This window comes from Salmo trutta, chromosome 28 (genome assembly GCF_901001165.1).
Source record: "Salmo trutta chromosome 28, fSalTru1.1, whole genome shotgun sequence".
NCBI classification, from domain to species: domain Eukaryota; kingdom Metazoa; phylum Chordata; class Actinopteri; order Salmoniformes; family Salmonidae; genus Salmo; species Salmo trutta.
Genome location: NC_042984.1, coordinates 10,493,146 through 10,509,252, shown reverse-complemented (window position 1 = coordinate 10,509,252; position 16,107 = coordinate 10,493,146). Strand labels below are relative to the sequence as shown.

The window sequence follows — 16,107 nt, the reverse complement described above, 5'->3', positions numbered from 1 at the left end:
ACTTTATATTCTAAGAATTCATTTGTGTTGGGCCGGCCCGGGTTAATGGTTTGTGCGACATTATAGCCTATGCTTGAGACCAATGTGTGGCCGTTGCTGTGGTGAAAGAGAGAAGCGCGCCTGTATCTCTCTCAGAACCAGAATGACATTTACTTTCGCTCTCCCTCTCTCTGCTAGACATGAGCCTGCAACTCTCATCTCTCCAGCGTTGCACTTCATCATTTATTTCCTTATAGAATCATAGCCGCGGGAAGGGTTCTGCAGAAGCTGATTTATTGAAATGCATTTGCCAGAGTTATAGAATAACTGCTGTCTGTTCAGAAAGGAATGACATCATTTATAATACTACACCAGGAGTAGGTCCATCATTTAGCCACAGAGGACCAATAGCTGTTTACAAAAATTGCCTCGTTTTGGACTGTGTTCACGTAGCTCAATCCCAAAGCATATAGCCTGGGAACGAGCTGTAAATCCGTCAGTGAACAGCATGCAGCCGGAACAAGCCTTACGCAATATTTCAAACACAATCGCGGTTGAAAAACACAGGTTGGAAAGCTTAAAAGAGAAGACTTGAAATCTACTCTAGGCTACCAAAATATTCAATCAACTTCCAAATAGGCCGATTGAGCGAACATTGTTTTACAAAGTAAAACAAGAGATAGGCTTTTGGCACAAGCGCATCGGCCAACGCTGGTGAGTCAGCTGCTCATCATTGGTTGAGTCAGTGAAACTGGAAAGCTTTTCTAGGACTCAAGACAAGGCCGTTTTTATTGATCTCAAATTCTCAGTTTGTCAGTATCAAAGTAAACTGCCATTTCGATAATTTGTGAGGTATTAAAAAAGATTCTGCTAAACTCTCCAAGTCATATAAAATGACAGAACTGAATGAAATGTGTTTGTGAAAGGTCAAATTCTTCAAAGACCCAAGTAAAAGAAAAATCTCATGTGTGCAACTTCTTTAAGCACCTCTCCTCTAATGCTCTACGCACTACACAAAAGCAATGATATGTATGCACTGCTTTATTAGCAAGGTGATTTATTGTTGATTCACTCTGGTACCTCAGAGCCCCCTAGGTCACCCCTCTCTCGTGCTCACTTTTTGTTCTGGCACCTCCCGATTTACAACTTAAGCACTACCATCCTTCATTTACCATACCATATCATATACTGTATGTACTGTAGGAACTGTATGTGTTGACTCAAGTAAAGCTTAGTGGCTCATTCAGTCACCCCATCAGCATTCTAGAACGCTCTAGAATGCCAGCAGAAAATATGTGTTCTACTTTCTGTTCAAGTCGGTCATTATAATGAAAAGTTAACCATCAAAATGAACAAAACAACAAACGAAAAAACAGGCAAAACTAACGTTTTCAATGCCATTTTTCATCACCCAAGCTTTTTAGCAGGCTAATACTGTAAAGCAAGTCACTCAAAAGCATCATGCAGCATAAAATATGTCCACAAACTAGGCTTGGCAGTCTTCATCAATAATGAATAAGTATATTTTATGGGATGTCACTAAGAGCTATGTCAGTTCCCAGCTGAGCGTCAACATACTCTATGTTTCTTCTTTAACTCAGACGTATAGAGTCAAATTCATTCATTTGCATCCTTTTGTTCGTAATAAATAATGTTCATGGATTTAGTTAATTGTACCCTCTCTTCCAATCCAATTACCTAGTTATTTTTGGATATTAATAATTATCTCCATCTTTCGAAAACCTTGCAAGAGCCTGGAGGCTTTTTCCAATGATAAAAGTACTACGGATGAGCTATACTGTAGATGTCTCAACAGTCTTTGTCAAAGTGGACAGTACAGTGAATCAGAAAAGGTTGATTCATTATAAGCTATTCCTTACGGTCAGCTAAAGAAAAATGAATCCCATATTTAATCAACATATATTTGACTTTGTCTCTGGTGATAATGTATTGATGTGCTATCATACTGCTACTGTCAGTGTCCTTTTCTTTAGTGGGGCTTCTGTTTTTGCCCATTCCAATGAATAAACATAGGCAGTGGCTTACAGCTATTTCTGAGGAGAAATCACAGCTACCTTTAGGATGAGACTTCTACTGGGGCAGAAGAGAGGCACTTTGGAAGAACCTGGAGTAGACTGCAAAGCCTATCAAAAATGTAGCAGTAGCATTTTTGATACATTTGGAGGAAAAAATAAATTCAAATATTATTTCCAATTCTTTCTTTGGGGGTGCTTAAAAATGATACTAAAAATGATAATAATAATAATATTAGTGAGTATAAGAAAAGTAAAAGGGTGTGATATAAACATCAGCCTTAGTGTTTAAACTGAATCTCACCTGGTATGACAGAGATAGTTTTCAGTGCTCGGAGAACTCTGAATGTTCTCAACGCAGAGACATTGCCCAGGTCCACAAACTCTGTTATATATCTGTAAACAGGGGAAGGACCACACACAAACAAACACCAATGACAAAACCACACGCGCAAGAGCACCACAACACCACCACCACGCACGCACTCAACCAGGAAGTAAGCACAACGCCACTCACAGAGCCTGTTCACGGAGGGGGAGTAAAGGATAAAGAAAATAAAAAATAGGACCCACGACACATCGAGCCCCATCCTGTCTTACCTGGAATTACAGAAATAGTTTTCAATGCCCTCAACACTCTGAACGTACGCAGAGCTAAGACATTACCTAGGTCTACAAACTCTGTTATACACCTGCAGAATCAAATAAAAGTTACAAACTGTTATTGACACACACGATATAAGACGAATGTAGTGGTTGAACAGAAACACTTCTTGAAGTTAAAGATATTTAAGGTCCACTTCGTAAAATGCTGAACTAGTTCTATGCATCATCAAAAACATGGTAGCCTATAGTTAGAGTTAGTTATAGTTAGTTTTCCAACATGTAATGTAATGTGTTAGTAACTATACATCTATATCATGTCAAATCCAACATGGTAAGATGAAGCCTTGATCAGAATCCTAAGGTCTCCAGCAAACTGAAAGAGAAAAATGGAGAGTGAGCGAGAGAGACAGATAAAGAGAGAGGGAGGAAAAGAGAAAGAGAGACAGATAGAGAGGGAGGAAAGGAGAGAGGGAGAGACAGATAGAGGGAGGAAAAGAGAAAGAGAGACATAGAGAGGGAGGGAGGAAAGGAGAGAGGGAGAGACAGATAGAGGGAGGAAAAGAGAAAGAGAGACAGATAAAGAGAGAGGGAGGAAAAGAGAAAGAGAGATAAGCAGGAACAGTTAGGAACCCTCTGAAAACACCTGATTGAACCCCCTTTGAAAGAAAGAAAGAAAGAAAGCCTGGACAATTCTGGACAGTAATAATACCTTTAGACTTATTAACGCTCTATTTATCAATTATCCCACACCATAATAATAATACTTAATATGTCTTATAAGAATGAACAGGTAGGTACCTCTATCTCTAGGAGTTTCATACTTACGCCATAGAAATGACCATGAAATCCAGCCAGTTCCAGGGATCCCTCAGGAATGTAAACCCATCTATACAGAATCCTCGAGCGACGACTTTTACAAGACATTCAAATGTATAAATCCCTGTGAATGTGTACCTGGATGACAGAAGCATGGAAATATGGTCAGAATGAGCAATTTACTATTTCAAATCCAAGAAGTATATTGTTTTTATGTGTTGAAATGACGTACTGGTAATACGTTCAGCCTCTTATCGAGGCTAGCAATACACCACTGTTAAAACCAAACTCGTGTTGGTTAAAACATGCATAATAAACGTTTTCTACTTTATATTATAAAATAAATATAATAAACGTGAACTTACTCTACTTGCTTGGACCACTCAGGAGGATCACTAAAGGTCATGAATATACAGTTGGTCAAAATAGTACACATAATGATCATGCTGAAAAGAGTGAGGAAATTAATTAAGGAAAAGTCCAGAGATTCACAGTGGAAAACAAAGTAAATGTCATCATCCAAAACAGTTAAAGGGATACTTTGGGATTTTGGCAATGAGGCCCATTATCTACTTCCCCAGAGTGGATACCATTTGTATATCTCTGTGTCCAGTATGAAGAAAGTTAGAGGTAGTTTCGCAAGCCAATGCTAAGTAGCGTTACCGCAATGACTGGAAGTCTATGGGTATCTGGACAAACATAGTTCACTACAATGGTAATAGAGTGCCATTTGGGACTTAACCATGAAAAATACTGCACTATACCTTTCAAGACTAACCAACCGATGTGGTTGCGTGAAGAAAACCCCAATGTCAGCATTTGAGCAACCAGGGCTGCATCTCAATAGTCTATAGTGGCTTCTTCTCCTCTGTGTCTCCTTCCTCTCCTCTATGTCTCCTTCCTCTCCTCTGTCTCCTTCCTCTCCTCTATGTCTCCTTCCTCTCCTCTGTGTCTCCTTCCTCTCCTCTATTTGTCCTTACTCTCCTCTGTCTCCTTCCTCTCCTCTGTCTCCTTCCTCTCCTCTGTCTCCTTCCTCTCCTCTGTCTCCTTCCTCTCCTCTATGTCTCCTTCCTCTCCTCTGTGTCTCCTTCCTCTCCTCTTTATCTCCTTCCTCTCCTCTATGTCTCCTTCCTCTCCTCTATGCCTCCTTCCTCTCCTCTATGCCTCCTTCCTCTCTTCTATGTCTCCTTCCTCTCTATGCCTCCTTCCTCTCTTCTATGTCTCCTTCCTCTCTATGCCTCCTTCCTCTCCTCTATGCCTCCTTTTTTCTCCTCTATGTCTCCTTCCTCTCCTCTATGTCTCCTTCCTCTCCTCTATGACTCCTTCCTCTCCTCTATGTCTCCTTCCTCTCCTCTGTCTCCTTCCTCTCCTCTATGTCTCCTTCCTCTCTATGCCTCCTTCCTCTCCTCTATGCCTCCTTCCTCTCCTCTATGTCTCCTTCCTCTCCTCTATGTCTCCTTCCTCTCCTCTATGACTCCTTCCTCTCCTCTATGCCTCCTTCCTCTCTTCTATGTCTCCTTCCTCTCTATGCCTCCTTCCTCTCCTCTATGCCTCCTTCCTCTCCTCTATATCTCCTTCCTCTCCTCTTTATCTCCTTCCTCTCCTCTATGCCTACTTCCTCTCCTCTATGTCTCCTTCCTCTCCTCTATGTCTCCTTCCTCTCCTCTATGCCTCCTTCCTCTCTTCTATGTCTCCTTCCTCTCTATGCCTCCTTCCTCTCCTCTATGCCTCCTTTTTTCTCCTCTATGTCTCCTTCCTCTCCTCTATGTCTCCTTCCTCTCCTCTATGCCTCCTTCCTCTCTTCTATGTCTCCTTCCTCTCTATGCCTCCTTCCTCTCCTCTATGCCTCCTTTTTTCTCCTCTATGTCTCCTTCCTCTCCTCTATGTCTCCTTCCTCTCCTCTATGCCTCCTTCCTCTCTTCTATGTCTCCTTCCTCTCTATGCCTCCTTCCTCTCCTCTATGCCTCCTTCCTCTCCTCTATGACTCCTTTCTTTCATCTGCACTGGTCTGAATACATGCTCTGTGAAAACCAAAATGGAGTCTGCAATGAATTCGCTATCACCTATCTAGTGGTTTAATGACAAAGAGAAAAAGGAGACTAGGACACCTCTTTAGAATATTGAGATTATTGAGATATGCAGTTAGTGTCATTTTCGATGTCATCTACTTTAATCAATGGCTGAGGGTGGATGGAAGAAGTAAAAGTCATCCTTGTTTTCAGAAGACTTTAGAAGGACCTCTTCAGGGGGCTCAGTAAGATACTTTAAGGTTGGCAGGTTAAGTTTGGAGAATGTTTTCTGAGGATGATCAAACCTCTCTTTCCATGATTAAGGGTCATCCACTTTGGCAATCTGCCGGGACCAAAAAAGGGTTCTTAAAAGGGTTCTACTATGGGGAAAGCCGAAGGACCTTTTTAGGTTCTAGATAGCACCTTTTTTTCTAAGAGTGTATAAAGGCAATAAGGTGCCATATACAGTCTATACTACTTAAACTGAAGCAGCAGTCAAATGCACATTAGCATGCAGCACTAACAGAAGCAGCAGAATCTTCATAAATAATCAAAACGAACAGGAAATACTTATGTCTCTCCTGGTAGGACACCATTTGAAAGGATATGAATGTATCAAAATTTTAATAGCTATTCGCCTGAAAATATTTAAAGGACTTATGATGTACAAGGCAGGGTTGGCACTAAAGCGGAAGATAGTCTTCCCTCTATTTAGCACTATGAATGTCTGTGGAGAGAAAGAAACAGAGAGAGAGAGAGAGAGAGAGAGAGAGAGAGAGAGAGAGAGAGAGAGAGAAAAGATTAACAAGTTAAATGTAATAATTCAAGTCATGCACACCCACAATAGCTCTAGGTACAGTACTTCATCCTCATGTATCAGCTATGTGCTCAGAAAAGAAAATGTCAGGTAAAACATTGTCAATTACATTATATGCCATAGATATTGGTCAATTACATGCACAGAGAAGTCACAATACTAGTATTCTAATCTACAGAAATAAATACTGTATGTTTGAATAAAATTCTAAATAAACATATTTCATAAACAACATTTCACAGCTGTAACAATGTTAGCCATTTAAAGGAATAATCTATCTTTGTTTTTACTCTCCATCTTGTCCTATATGCAGGGCTTCCCAACCTCGGTCCTGGGGCCCCACTGAGTGCACGTTTGGTTTTTGCCCTGGCACTACACAGCTGATTCAAACAAACAACTCATCATCAAGCTTTGATTATTTCAATCAGCTATGTAGTACTAGGACAAAAACCAAAAGGTTCACTCAGAGGGGGCCCCAGGACCGACTCTGGGAAACCTTGCTATATTGGACAGACAAAGCCGACATACACTGTATATGTAAACTACATGTTTAAAATAGTGTTACTACTAATCAACATCCTGAAAATGGTCGCCAAACAATCTCAATGCAGGGCAGGCAGCCTCTAATGTTGGGGTGTTTCCCATAAACCCCTCTCAACCAATCATCGTGATGTTTCTTTCTCTAACAGGAAATGTGCAGTGTATAGAGAAATGTCCTGTGCTAATGTTTCAGCTGCTGCCTCTACATTGTGTCCTGCCCTGCCTGCTGTCGATCGTTAGATTTGAAAGGAGTGGAAGCGTGCAGAGAGACTGACTGAGTAGGTAGGGGGTGGCAAACTTCTTTCAGCAGATAACCTCATAATTGTTTAAATAAAACATGACAATTTGCATGAAACTTTAATGACCCTGCAGTAAGTCTAGCAGAGCATAGACCGGACCAGTGTTTTAGCCCAAAGACAGAGGAGAGGAGAGGAGAGGAGAGGAGAGGAGAGGAGAGGAGAGGAAAAGAGAAGAGAAGAGAAGAGAGGAGAGGAGAGGAGAGGAGAGGAGAGGAGAGGAGAGGAGAGGAGAGGAGAGTAAGAGAGGAGAGGAAGACAGTGCCCCAGCCCCATGGGGAGACCTCAGAAAGATAGAGACAGAGAGAGAGAGAGACAGAGAGAGAGACAGACAGAGAGACAGAGAGCGAGAGACAGAGAGAGACAGAGAGAGAGAAAGTGGAGGAACATAGGGAGATACACTGAGGAAGAGTGTACAAAAATATAAACGCAACATGTAAAGTGTTGGTCCCATGGTTCATGAGCTGAAATAAAAGATCTCAGAAATCTTCCATATGCACAAAAAGCTAGTTTCACTCAAATTGTGTGCACAAATTTGTTTGTGAGCATTTCTCCTTTGCCGGGATAGTCCATCAACCTGACAAGTGTGGCATATCAAGAAGCTGATTAAACAGCATGATCATTACACAGGTGCACCTTGTGCTGGGGACAATAAAAAGCAACTCTAAAATGTGTAGTTTTGTAACACAACACAATGCCACAGACATCTCAAGTTGAGGGAGCATGCAATTGGCATTCTGACTGCAGGAATATCCACCTGCTTTTGCCAGATAATTGAATGTTCATTTCTCTACCATAAGCCGCCTCCAACGTCGTTTTAGAGAATTTGGCAGTACTTCCAACCGGCCTCCCAACCGCAGACCACGTGTATGGTGTCATGTGGGCCAGCAGTTTGCTGATATCAACGTTGTGAACAGAGTGCCCCATGGTGACGATGGGGTTATGGTATGGGCAGGCATAAGCTACGGACAATTAACGCAATTGCATTTTATCAATGGCAATTTGAATGCACAGAGGCATCGTGACGAGATCCTGAGGCCCACTGTCGTGCCAGTCCTCCGCCGCCATCACTTCATGTTTCAGCATGACAATGCACGGGCCCATGTCGCAAGGATCTGTACACAATTCCTGGAAGCTGAAAATGTCCTAGTTCTTCCATGTCAAACCCCCATTGAGCATGTTTGGGATGCTCTGGATCGACGTGTACGACAGGGTGTTTCAGTTCCTGCAAATATCCAGAAACTTCATACAGCCATTGAAGAGGAGTGGGACGACATTCCACAGGCCACAATCAACAGCTTGATCAACTGTATGCGAAGAAGATGTGTCACGCTGCATGAGACAAATTGTGATCACACCAGATACTGACTGGTTTTCTGTTCCACGCCCCTACTTTTATTAAAGATATCTGTGACCAACAGATGCATATCTGTATTCCCAGTCATGTGAAATCCACAGATTAGGGGCTAATGAATTTATTTCAATGACTGATTTATTTACAATAGACAGAATGTTGGGGCCAACAGTAGGCATAACCTCTTTTAGTATTCTAGTAAGGATCATGTCCAAGGGGCAGGAGGAGTTCTTCATGTGGGCTAAAGTATCAAGGAGGGACTCAAGGGATATTTTCTCAAAGGAGCAAAAGGAAGCAGTAGACAGTCTCAGAATAGTTGCCTCAAGTGCCTCCAGACGAGAAATGTTGGTGTGGTGTTGGCTACTGTAAATCCACGCCCCAGCCCAGCCCCTTCCCTCGCCCCATCCCTGCCCCATCCCTCGCCCCAGCCCTGCCCCATCCCTAGCCCCAGCCCAGCCCTGCCCCATCCCTAGCCCCAGCCCTGCCCCATCCCTCGCCCCAGCCCTGCTCCATCCCTCGCCCCAGCCCTGCTCCATCCCACGCCCCAGCCCTGCCCCATCCCTCTCCCCAGCCCTGCCCCATCCCTCGCCCCAGCCCTGCCCCATCCCACGCCCCAGCCCTGCCCCATCCCACACCCCAGCCCTGCTCCATCCCATGCTCCATCTCATGCCCCAGCCCAGCCCTGCCCCATCCCTCGCCCCAGCCCTGCTCCATCCCTCGCCCCAGCCCTGCCCCATCCCACGCCCCAGCCCTGCCCCATCCCTCTCCCCAGCCCTGCCCCATCCCTCGCCCCAGCCCTGCCCTATCCCACGCCCCAGCCCTGCCCCATCCCTCGCCCCAGCCCTGCCCCATCCCTCACCCCAGCCCTGCTCCATCCCACGCCCCAGCCCTGCTCCATCCCATGCTCCATCTCATGCCCCAGCCCTGCCCCTCCCACGCCCCAGCCCTGCTCCATCCCATGCTCCATCTCATGCCCCAGCCCTGCCCTATCCCACAGCCCAGCCCAGCCCTGCCCCATCCCACACCCCAGCCCTGCTCCATCCCACACCCCAGCCCCAGACCAGCCTCCACACAACAGACAGACAGAGTGATGCATCATCAACCATCAGCCAGCCAGACGGTTGGCTGGCCCTCCCATCCGCTCCCTCTCAGTCTGTCATGATCCACTTTAACAGAGCCAGTACTAATGTATCACTCAGGGCTAGCCTGTCAGGGGAGGGGAGACAGACCAATAGAGAACCTCCAATTCTCCTAGCCTCCTCCACATTACATTCTCCTCACATTCGTCCATCCGTCCTCCATAAAGAGGCTGAGTACGTGTCCCAAATGGCACCCTATTCCCTATATAGTGCACTACTAAGGCCCCATATATGCTGACCAGTGCACTACTTTTCCATATATGCTAAACTAGGGAATAGGGTGTCATAATAAAGGCTGGAAGGGAGAGTGGTTGTTGATAAAGGCTGGAAGGGAGAGTGATGCCTTTAGCCACTCGGGAGAACAGATTTATTAAGGAGGGAAATATCACCAAATATCACATCAACATCAATAAGGTGTGACTCTTAACTATATTGACTTATACAGTACTTCTCCATGATCATTTAGGTAGAAGATAGTCACGATGTTGAAAGAGGAGGATGGGGCGCCCTTGTTTCTGTAACAGCTATCATACATTTGATAGTTAAGGGCAGGTAAAGACTACTCTGGAGGATAGCCAAAGAATGTTGTTCTGTCTGTCTATACATACAGCACAATAGCACTGATACCCTCCTCAATCAAAGCTGGTTACTGTCGCTCTTCAAAGAGCTCATTTCTCATCTGCCCTATTGGCACTAGGGAATCCAGGTGTCATTTGTTTTGTAAAGTATTCCATAACTGTGGTGCATTAAAACTAAAGGCGGATTTACCATGTGGGACCTCAAAAGTTAACCAACCCTGCGTACGGGTTTGGTATTTATTTTTACATTTCAACAGGGAAGTGACGTACACTACATTGCCAAAAGTATGTGGACACCTGCTCGTCGAACATCTAATTCCAAAATCATGGGCATTAATATGGAACTGGTCCCCCCTTTGCTGCTATAACAGCCTCCATTCTTCTGGAAAGACTTTCCACTAGATGTTGGAACATTGCTGCGGGGACTTGCTTCTCTTCAGCCACAAGAACACTAGTGAGATCGGGCACTGATGTTGGGCGATTAGGCCTGGCTCACAGTCGGCGTTCCAATTCATTCCAAAGGTGTTCGATGGGGTTGAGGTCAGGGATCTGTGCAGGCCAGTCATGTTCTTCCACACCGATCTCAGACAAACCATTTCTGTATGGACCTCGCTTTGTGCACGGGGGCATTGTCATGCTGAAACAGGAAAGGGTCTTCTCCAAACTGTTGCCACAAAGTTGGAAGCACAGAATTGTCTAGAATGTCATTGTATGCTGTAGCATTAAGATGTCCCTTCAGTGAAACTAAGGAGCCTAACCCGAACCATGAATACAGCCCCAGACCACTATTCTTCCTCCACCAAACTTTACAGTTGGCACTATGCATTGTAAAGTCGGACTGCACGTTTCCACTGCTCCAGAGTCCAATGGCAGCGAGTTTTACACCACTCCAGCCGACGCTTGGCATTGCGAGTGGTGATTTTAGGCTTGTGTGCGGATGTTCGGCCATGGAAACCCATTTCATGATGCTTCCGACGAACAGTTCTTGTGCTGACATTGCACCCAGTTTGGAATTTGGTAGTGAGTGTTTTCCTCCTATACATTTCAACTTCACAATAACAGCACTTACAGTTGCCTGGGGCAGCTCTAGCAGGGCAAACTGACTTGTTGGAAAGGTGGCATCCTATGACGGTGCCACGGTGAAAGTCATTGAGCTCTTCAGTACGGGCCATTCTACTGTCAATGTTTCTATGGAGATTGCATGGCTGTGTGCTCAATTGTATACACCTTTCAGCAACAGGTGTGGCTGAAATAGCCGAATCCACTAAGTTGAAAGGGTGTCCACATTCTTTTGGCCTTGTAGTGTATGTTGGAAACTTGTGGAGCAAAGTTTGTAAACAAGAAGGGAGTAATGAAGAGATCTACGGGACTTTAGTGGGGTCCAGCTGACCTTCTGATAGTGATCAGTGTTAAAACTGTCACCTGTGGGCCTCCCGAATGGCACAGCGGTCTAAGGCACTGCATCGCAGTGCTTGAGGCGTCACTACAGACCTGGGTTTGATCCCAGGCTGTGTCACACCTGGCTGTGACTGGGAGACCCATGAGGCGGTGCACAATTGGCCCAGCATTGTGCGGGTTAGGGGAGGGTTTGGCTGGCGGGGATGTCCTTGTCCCATCGGGTTCTAGCGACTCCTTGTGGCGGGCCGGGCGCCTGCACGCTGACTTCGGTCGCCAGTTGTACAGTGTAACTACCGAAACATTGGTGCGGCTGGCTTCCGGGTTAAGCGAGCAGTGTGTCAAGAAGCAGTGCGGTTTGGCAAAGTCGTGTTTCAGAGGACGCATGGCTCTTGACCTTCCCCTCTCCCGACTCCATACAGGAGTTGCAGCGATGGGACAAGACTGTAACTACCAATTGGACATCAGGAAATTGGAGAGAAAAAGGGGTAGAAGGTACCAAAAAAATTAAATATAAATATTTGTCACCTGTAATAAAGCTATGGTAGATGGCATCAAATGGTTTAAGAGCAGTGGCTGCTGCATTCTGGTAAATGGTGTCAACATAATCAAGAACTGTCAGGAAAGTTGACTGTACAATCTACTTCCGGCCAATCTTCCCTCTAAGCTGCGTGCGTCCCGAGACTGCAGCAATATCAGCCCACAGAGAGAAGCACGAGATTAAAATTCACTCAACATTCTAGAGCAGTGGTCACCAACCAGTCAATCGTGATGGACTGATCAATCTCCAAGGCATTCCTAGTTGATCGCCAAACATTTCTGTAAAATAAAAACAAAATAAAACCTTGTGTTCTTATATTTTTTTATTCGTCTTGGGCTGTTGGCAGTAGGTGCACCTGATTTCAGATGCCCTGCGTGCCGGGTAGGCCAACTGTTGCCATTTTGAACCATTTCATGTGTCTGAAGGTACAAACTCTGCCTTCGCGGAGGGCCCAGAGAGCAAATCAAGTGCACTATAGGCCTACCGCTGGTCAATCGGATGGCTCAAATTACCGTATCTGCAGTAAAGATGTACAAGAAAGCTATCACAAAGTTGATACTGTTTCTAAACTTTAAAACCATAACTAGAGAGAGACTGTCAACGAACAGTAAAGAGCTGCTGTTTCTAAATGTTTAAAACCAGACTAGAGAGACTGTCAACGAACAGTAAAGATCCACTGTTTCTAAATGTTGACAGTCTCTCTAGTCTGGTTTTAAAGTTTAGAAACAGCAGCTCTTTACTGTTCGTTGACAGTCTCTCTCTAGTCTGGTTTTAAACATTTAGAAACAGCAGCTCTTTACTGTATTCGTTGACAGTCTCTCTCTAGTCTGGTTTTAAACATCTAGAAACAGTAGAGCTTTACTGTATTCGTTGACAGTCTCTCTCTAGTCTGGTTTTAAACGTTTAGAAACAGCAGCTCTTTACTGTATTCGTTGACAGTCTCTCTCTAGTCTGGTTTTAAACGTTTAGAAACAGTAGATTTTTACTGTATTCGTTGACAGTCTCTCTCTAGTCTGGTTTTAAACGTTTAGAAACAGTAGATCTTTACTGTATTAGTTGACAGTCTCTCTCTAGTCTGGTTTTAAAGTTTAGAAACAGCAGCTCTTTACTGTATTAGTTGACAGTCTCTCTCTAGTCTGGTTTTAAACATTTAGAAACAGTAGATCTTTACTGTATTCGTTGACAGTCTCTCTCTAGTCTAGTTTTAAACGTTTAGAAACAGTAGATCTTTACTGTATTCGTTGACAGTCTCTCTAGTCTGGTTTTAAACGTTTAGAAACAGTAGATCTTTACTGTATTCGTTGACAGTCTCTCTAGTCTGGTTTTAAACGTTTAGAAACAGCAGCTCTTTACTGTATTCGTTGACAGTCTCTCTAGTCTGGTTTTAAAGTTTAGAAACAGCAGCTCTTTACTGTATTAGTTGACAGTCTCTCTCTAGTCTGGTTTTAAATGTTTAGAAACAGTAGATCTTTACCATTCGTTGACAGTCTCTCTCTAGTCTGGTTTTAAACGTTTAGAAACAGTAGATCTTTACTGTATTCGTTGACAGTCTCTCTCTAGTCTGGTTTTAAACGTTTAGAAACAGCAGCTCTTTACTGTATTCGTTGACAGTCTCTCTCTAGTCTGGTTTTAAACGTTTAGAAACAGCAGCTCTTTACTGTTCGTTGACAGTCTCTCTCTAGTCTAGTTTTAAACGTTTAGAAACAGTAGATCTTTACTGTATTCGTTGACAGTCTCTCTCTAGTTTGGTTTTAAACGTTTAGAAACAGTAGATCTTTACTGTATTCGTTGACAGTCTCTCTAGTCTGGTTTTAAACGTTTAGAAACAGTAGATCTTTACTGTTCGTTGACAGTCTCTCTCTAGTCTGGTTTTAAACATTTAGAAACAGTAGATCTTTACTGTATTCGTTGACAGTCTCTCTCTAGTCTGGTTTTAAAGTTTAGAAACAGCAGCTCTTTACTGTATTCGTTGACAGTCTCTCTCCAGACTAGAGAGAGACTGTCAACGAATACAGTAAAGAGCTACTGTTTCTAAACGTTTAAAACCAGACTAGAGAGACTGTCAACGAATACAGTAAAGATCTACTGTTTCTAAATGTTTAAAACCAGACTAGAGAGAGACTGTCAACGAACAGTAAAGATCTACTGTTTCTAAACATTTAAAACCAGACTAGAGAGAGACTGTCAACTAATACAGTAAAGATCTACTGTTTCTAAACTTTAAAACCAGACTAGAGAGACTGTCAACGAATACAGTAAAGATCTACTGTTTCTAAATGTTTAAAACCAGACTAGAGAGACTGTCAATGAATACAGTAAAGATCTACTGTTTCTAAATGTTTAAAACCAGACTAGAGAGAGACTGTCAACGAATACAGTAAAGATCTACTGTTTCTAAATGTTTAAAACCAGACTAGAGAGAGACTGTCAACGAATACAGTAAAGATCTACTGTTTCTAAACATTTAAAACCAGACTAGAGAGACTGTCAACGAATACAGTAAAGATCTACTGTTTCTAAACGTTTAAAACCAGACTAGAGAGAGACTGTCAACGAATACAGTAAAGATCTACTGTTTCTAAACTTTAAAACCAGACTAGAGAGACTGTCAACGAATACAGTAAAGAGCCACTGTTTCTAAGCGTTTAAAATCAGACTAGATTGAGACTGTCAACGAATACAGTAAAGATCTGCTGTTTCTAAACGTTTAAAACCAGACTAGAGAGAGACTGTCAACGAATACAGTAAAGAGCTACTGTTTCTAAACGTTAAAAACCAGACTAGAGAGAGACTATCAACGAATACAGTAAAGATCTACTGTTTCTAAACGTTTAAAACTAGACTAGAGAGAGACTGTCAACGAATACAGTAAAGATCTACTGTTTCTAAACTTTAAAACCAGACTAGAGAGACTGTCAACGAATACAGTAAAGAGCCACTGTTTCTAAGCGTTTAAAATCAGACTAGATTGAGACTGTCAACGAATACAGTAAAGATCTGCTGTTTCTAAACGTTTAAAACCAGACTAGAGAGAGACTGTCAACGAATACAGTAAAGAGCTACTGTTTCTAAACGTTTAAAACCAGACTAGAGAGACTGTCAACGAATACAGTAAAGATCTACTGTTTCTAAATGTTTAAAACCAGACTAGAGAGAGACTGTCAACGAACAGTAAAGATCTACTGTTTCTAAATGTTTAAAACCAGACTAGAGACTGTCAACGAATACAGTAAAGATCTACTGTTTCTAAATGTTTAAAACCAGACTAGAGAGACTGTCAACGAATACAGTGAAGAGCTACTGTTTTTATGACTAAATTCATGTTTAAGTTCTTTCTCAGCACAGTCAACACTTTGTATTCAACACTTTGTATTCAACACTTTTATAAGACATAAAATGTGTGTTCTCCCTACTTCCACTCAGTGCTACAACAAGCACTGCAGCAGTAATGAATGAGTAGGAAAGTGTATCTATAGGCTTGTTGTTATTATTAGCGGATTCGAACTTTCTCTGTTCATCGATGTAACAACATGAATTTGTGCATGATGCAGAAATAATGCGGTGCGACTCGAGTTTGGCCATCAGCTGGAAGACCGTCCCTTTTTGGTCAGTGTCAGTGGAGGAAAGGGAGACTGGAGGGATGTTGACAGGTGGACCCTCAGTCTGCTGCTCTCTCCCTCCACTGAGACTGAACATCAGATACAGGCACCATCAGCCCAGTAAAATAAAAGCTAATTATTTAAATGTATAGTCACTCAGCTATGCCTCAAAAGTAATACAACAACAGATCTATCACCGGTTTGATCACACCTTTGAAAAATAACTGTATATAAATGGCCCGAACAATGCATTGGCAGGGCAATTCAATCAAAGCCAATATGTGTGTCACAAGCGTCGATGAAAGGGGACCAAAGCGCAGCGGGTAAAGTGCTCATCTTCTTTTATGGTGATAATGTATTGAGCCTATACAGTTAAAGTCGGAAGTTTACATACACCTTAGCCAA

The 16,107-nt window shown here is 43.1% G+C and overlaps 1 protein-coding gene across 4 annotated transcripts in view; it reads right to left on the bottom strand.

Moving 5' to 3' along the window:
• The window catches only part of scn8aa (sodium channel, voltage gated, type VIII, alpha subunit a), a 117,867-nt gene that overhangs the window by 82,413 nt on the left and 19,347 nt on the right, over positions 1-16,107 (bottom strand). For all 4 annotated transcript variants that reach the window (XM_029718577.1, XM_029718580.1, XM_029718578.1 and 1 more), the window contains exons 3-6: positions 6,052-6,170; positions 3,800-3,889; positions 3,444-3,572; positions 2,317-2,408 (exon numbers count right to left, since the gene is read on the bottom strand). In XM_029718577.1, coding sequence (XP_029574437.1) covers positions 2,317-2,408; positions 3,444-3,572; positions 3,800-3,889; positions 6,052-6,170 — 430 coding nt within the window. The remainder of the gene's footprint in view (positions 1-2,316; positions 2,409-3,443; positions 3,573-3,799; positions 3,890-6,051; positions 6,171-16,107) is intronic.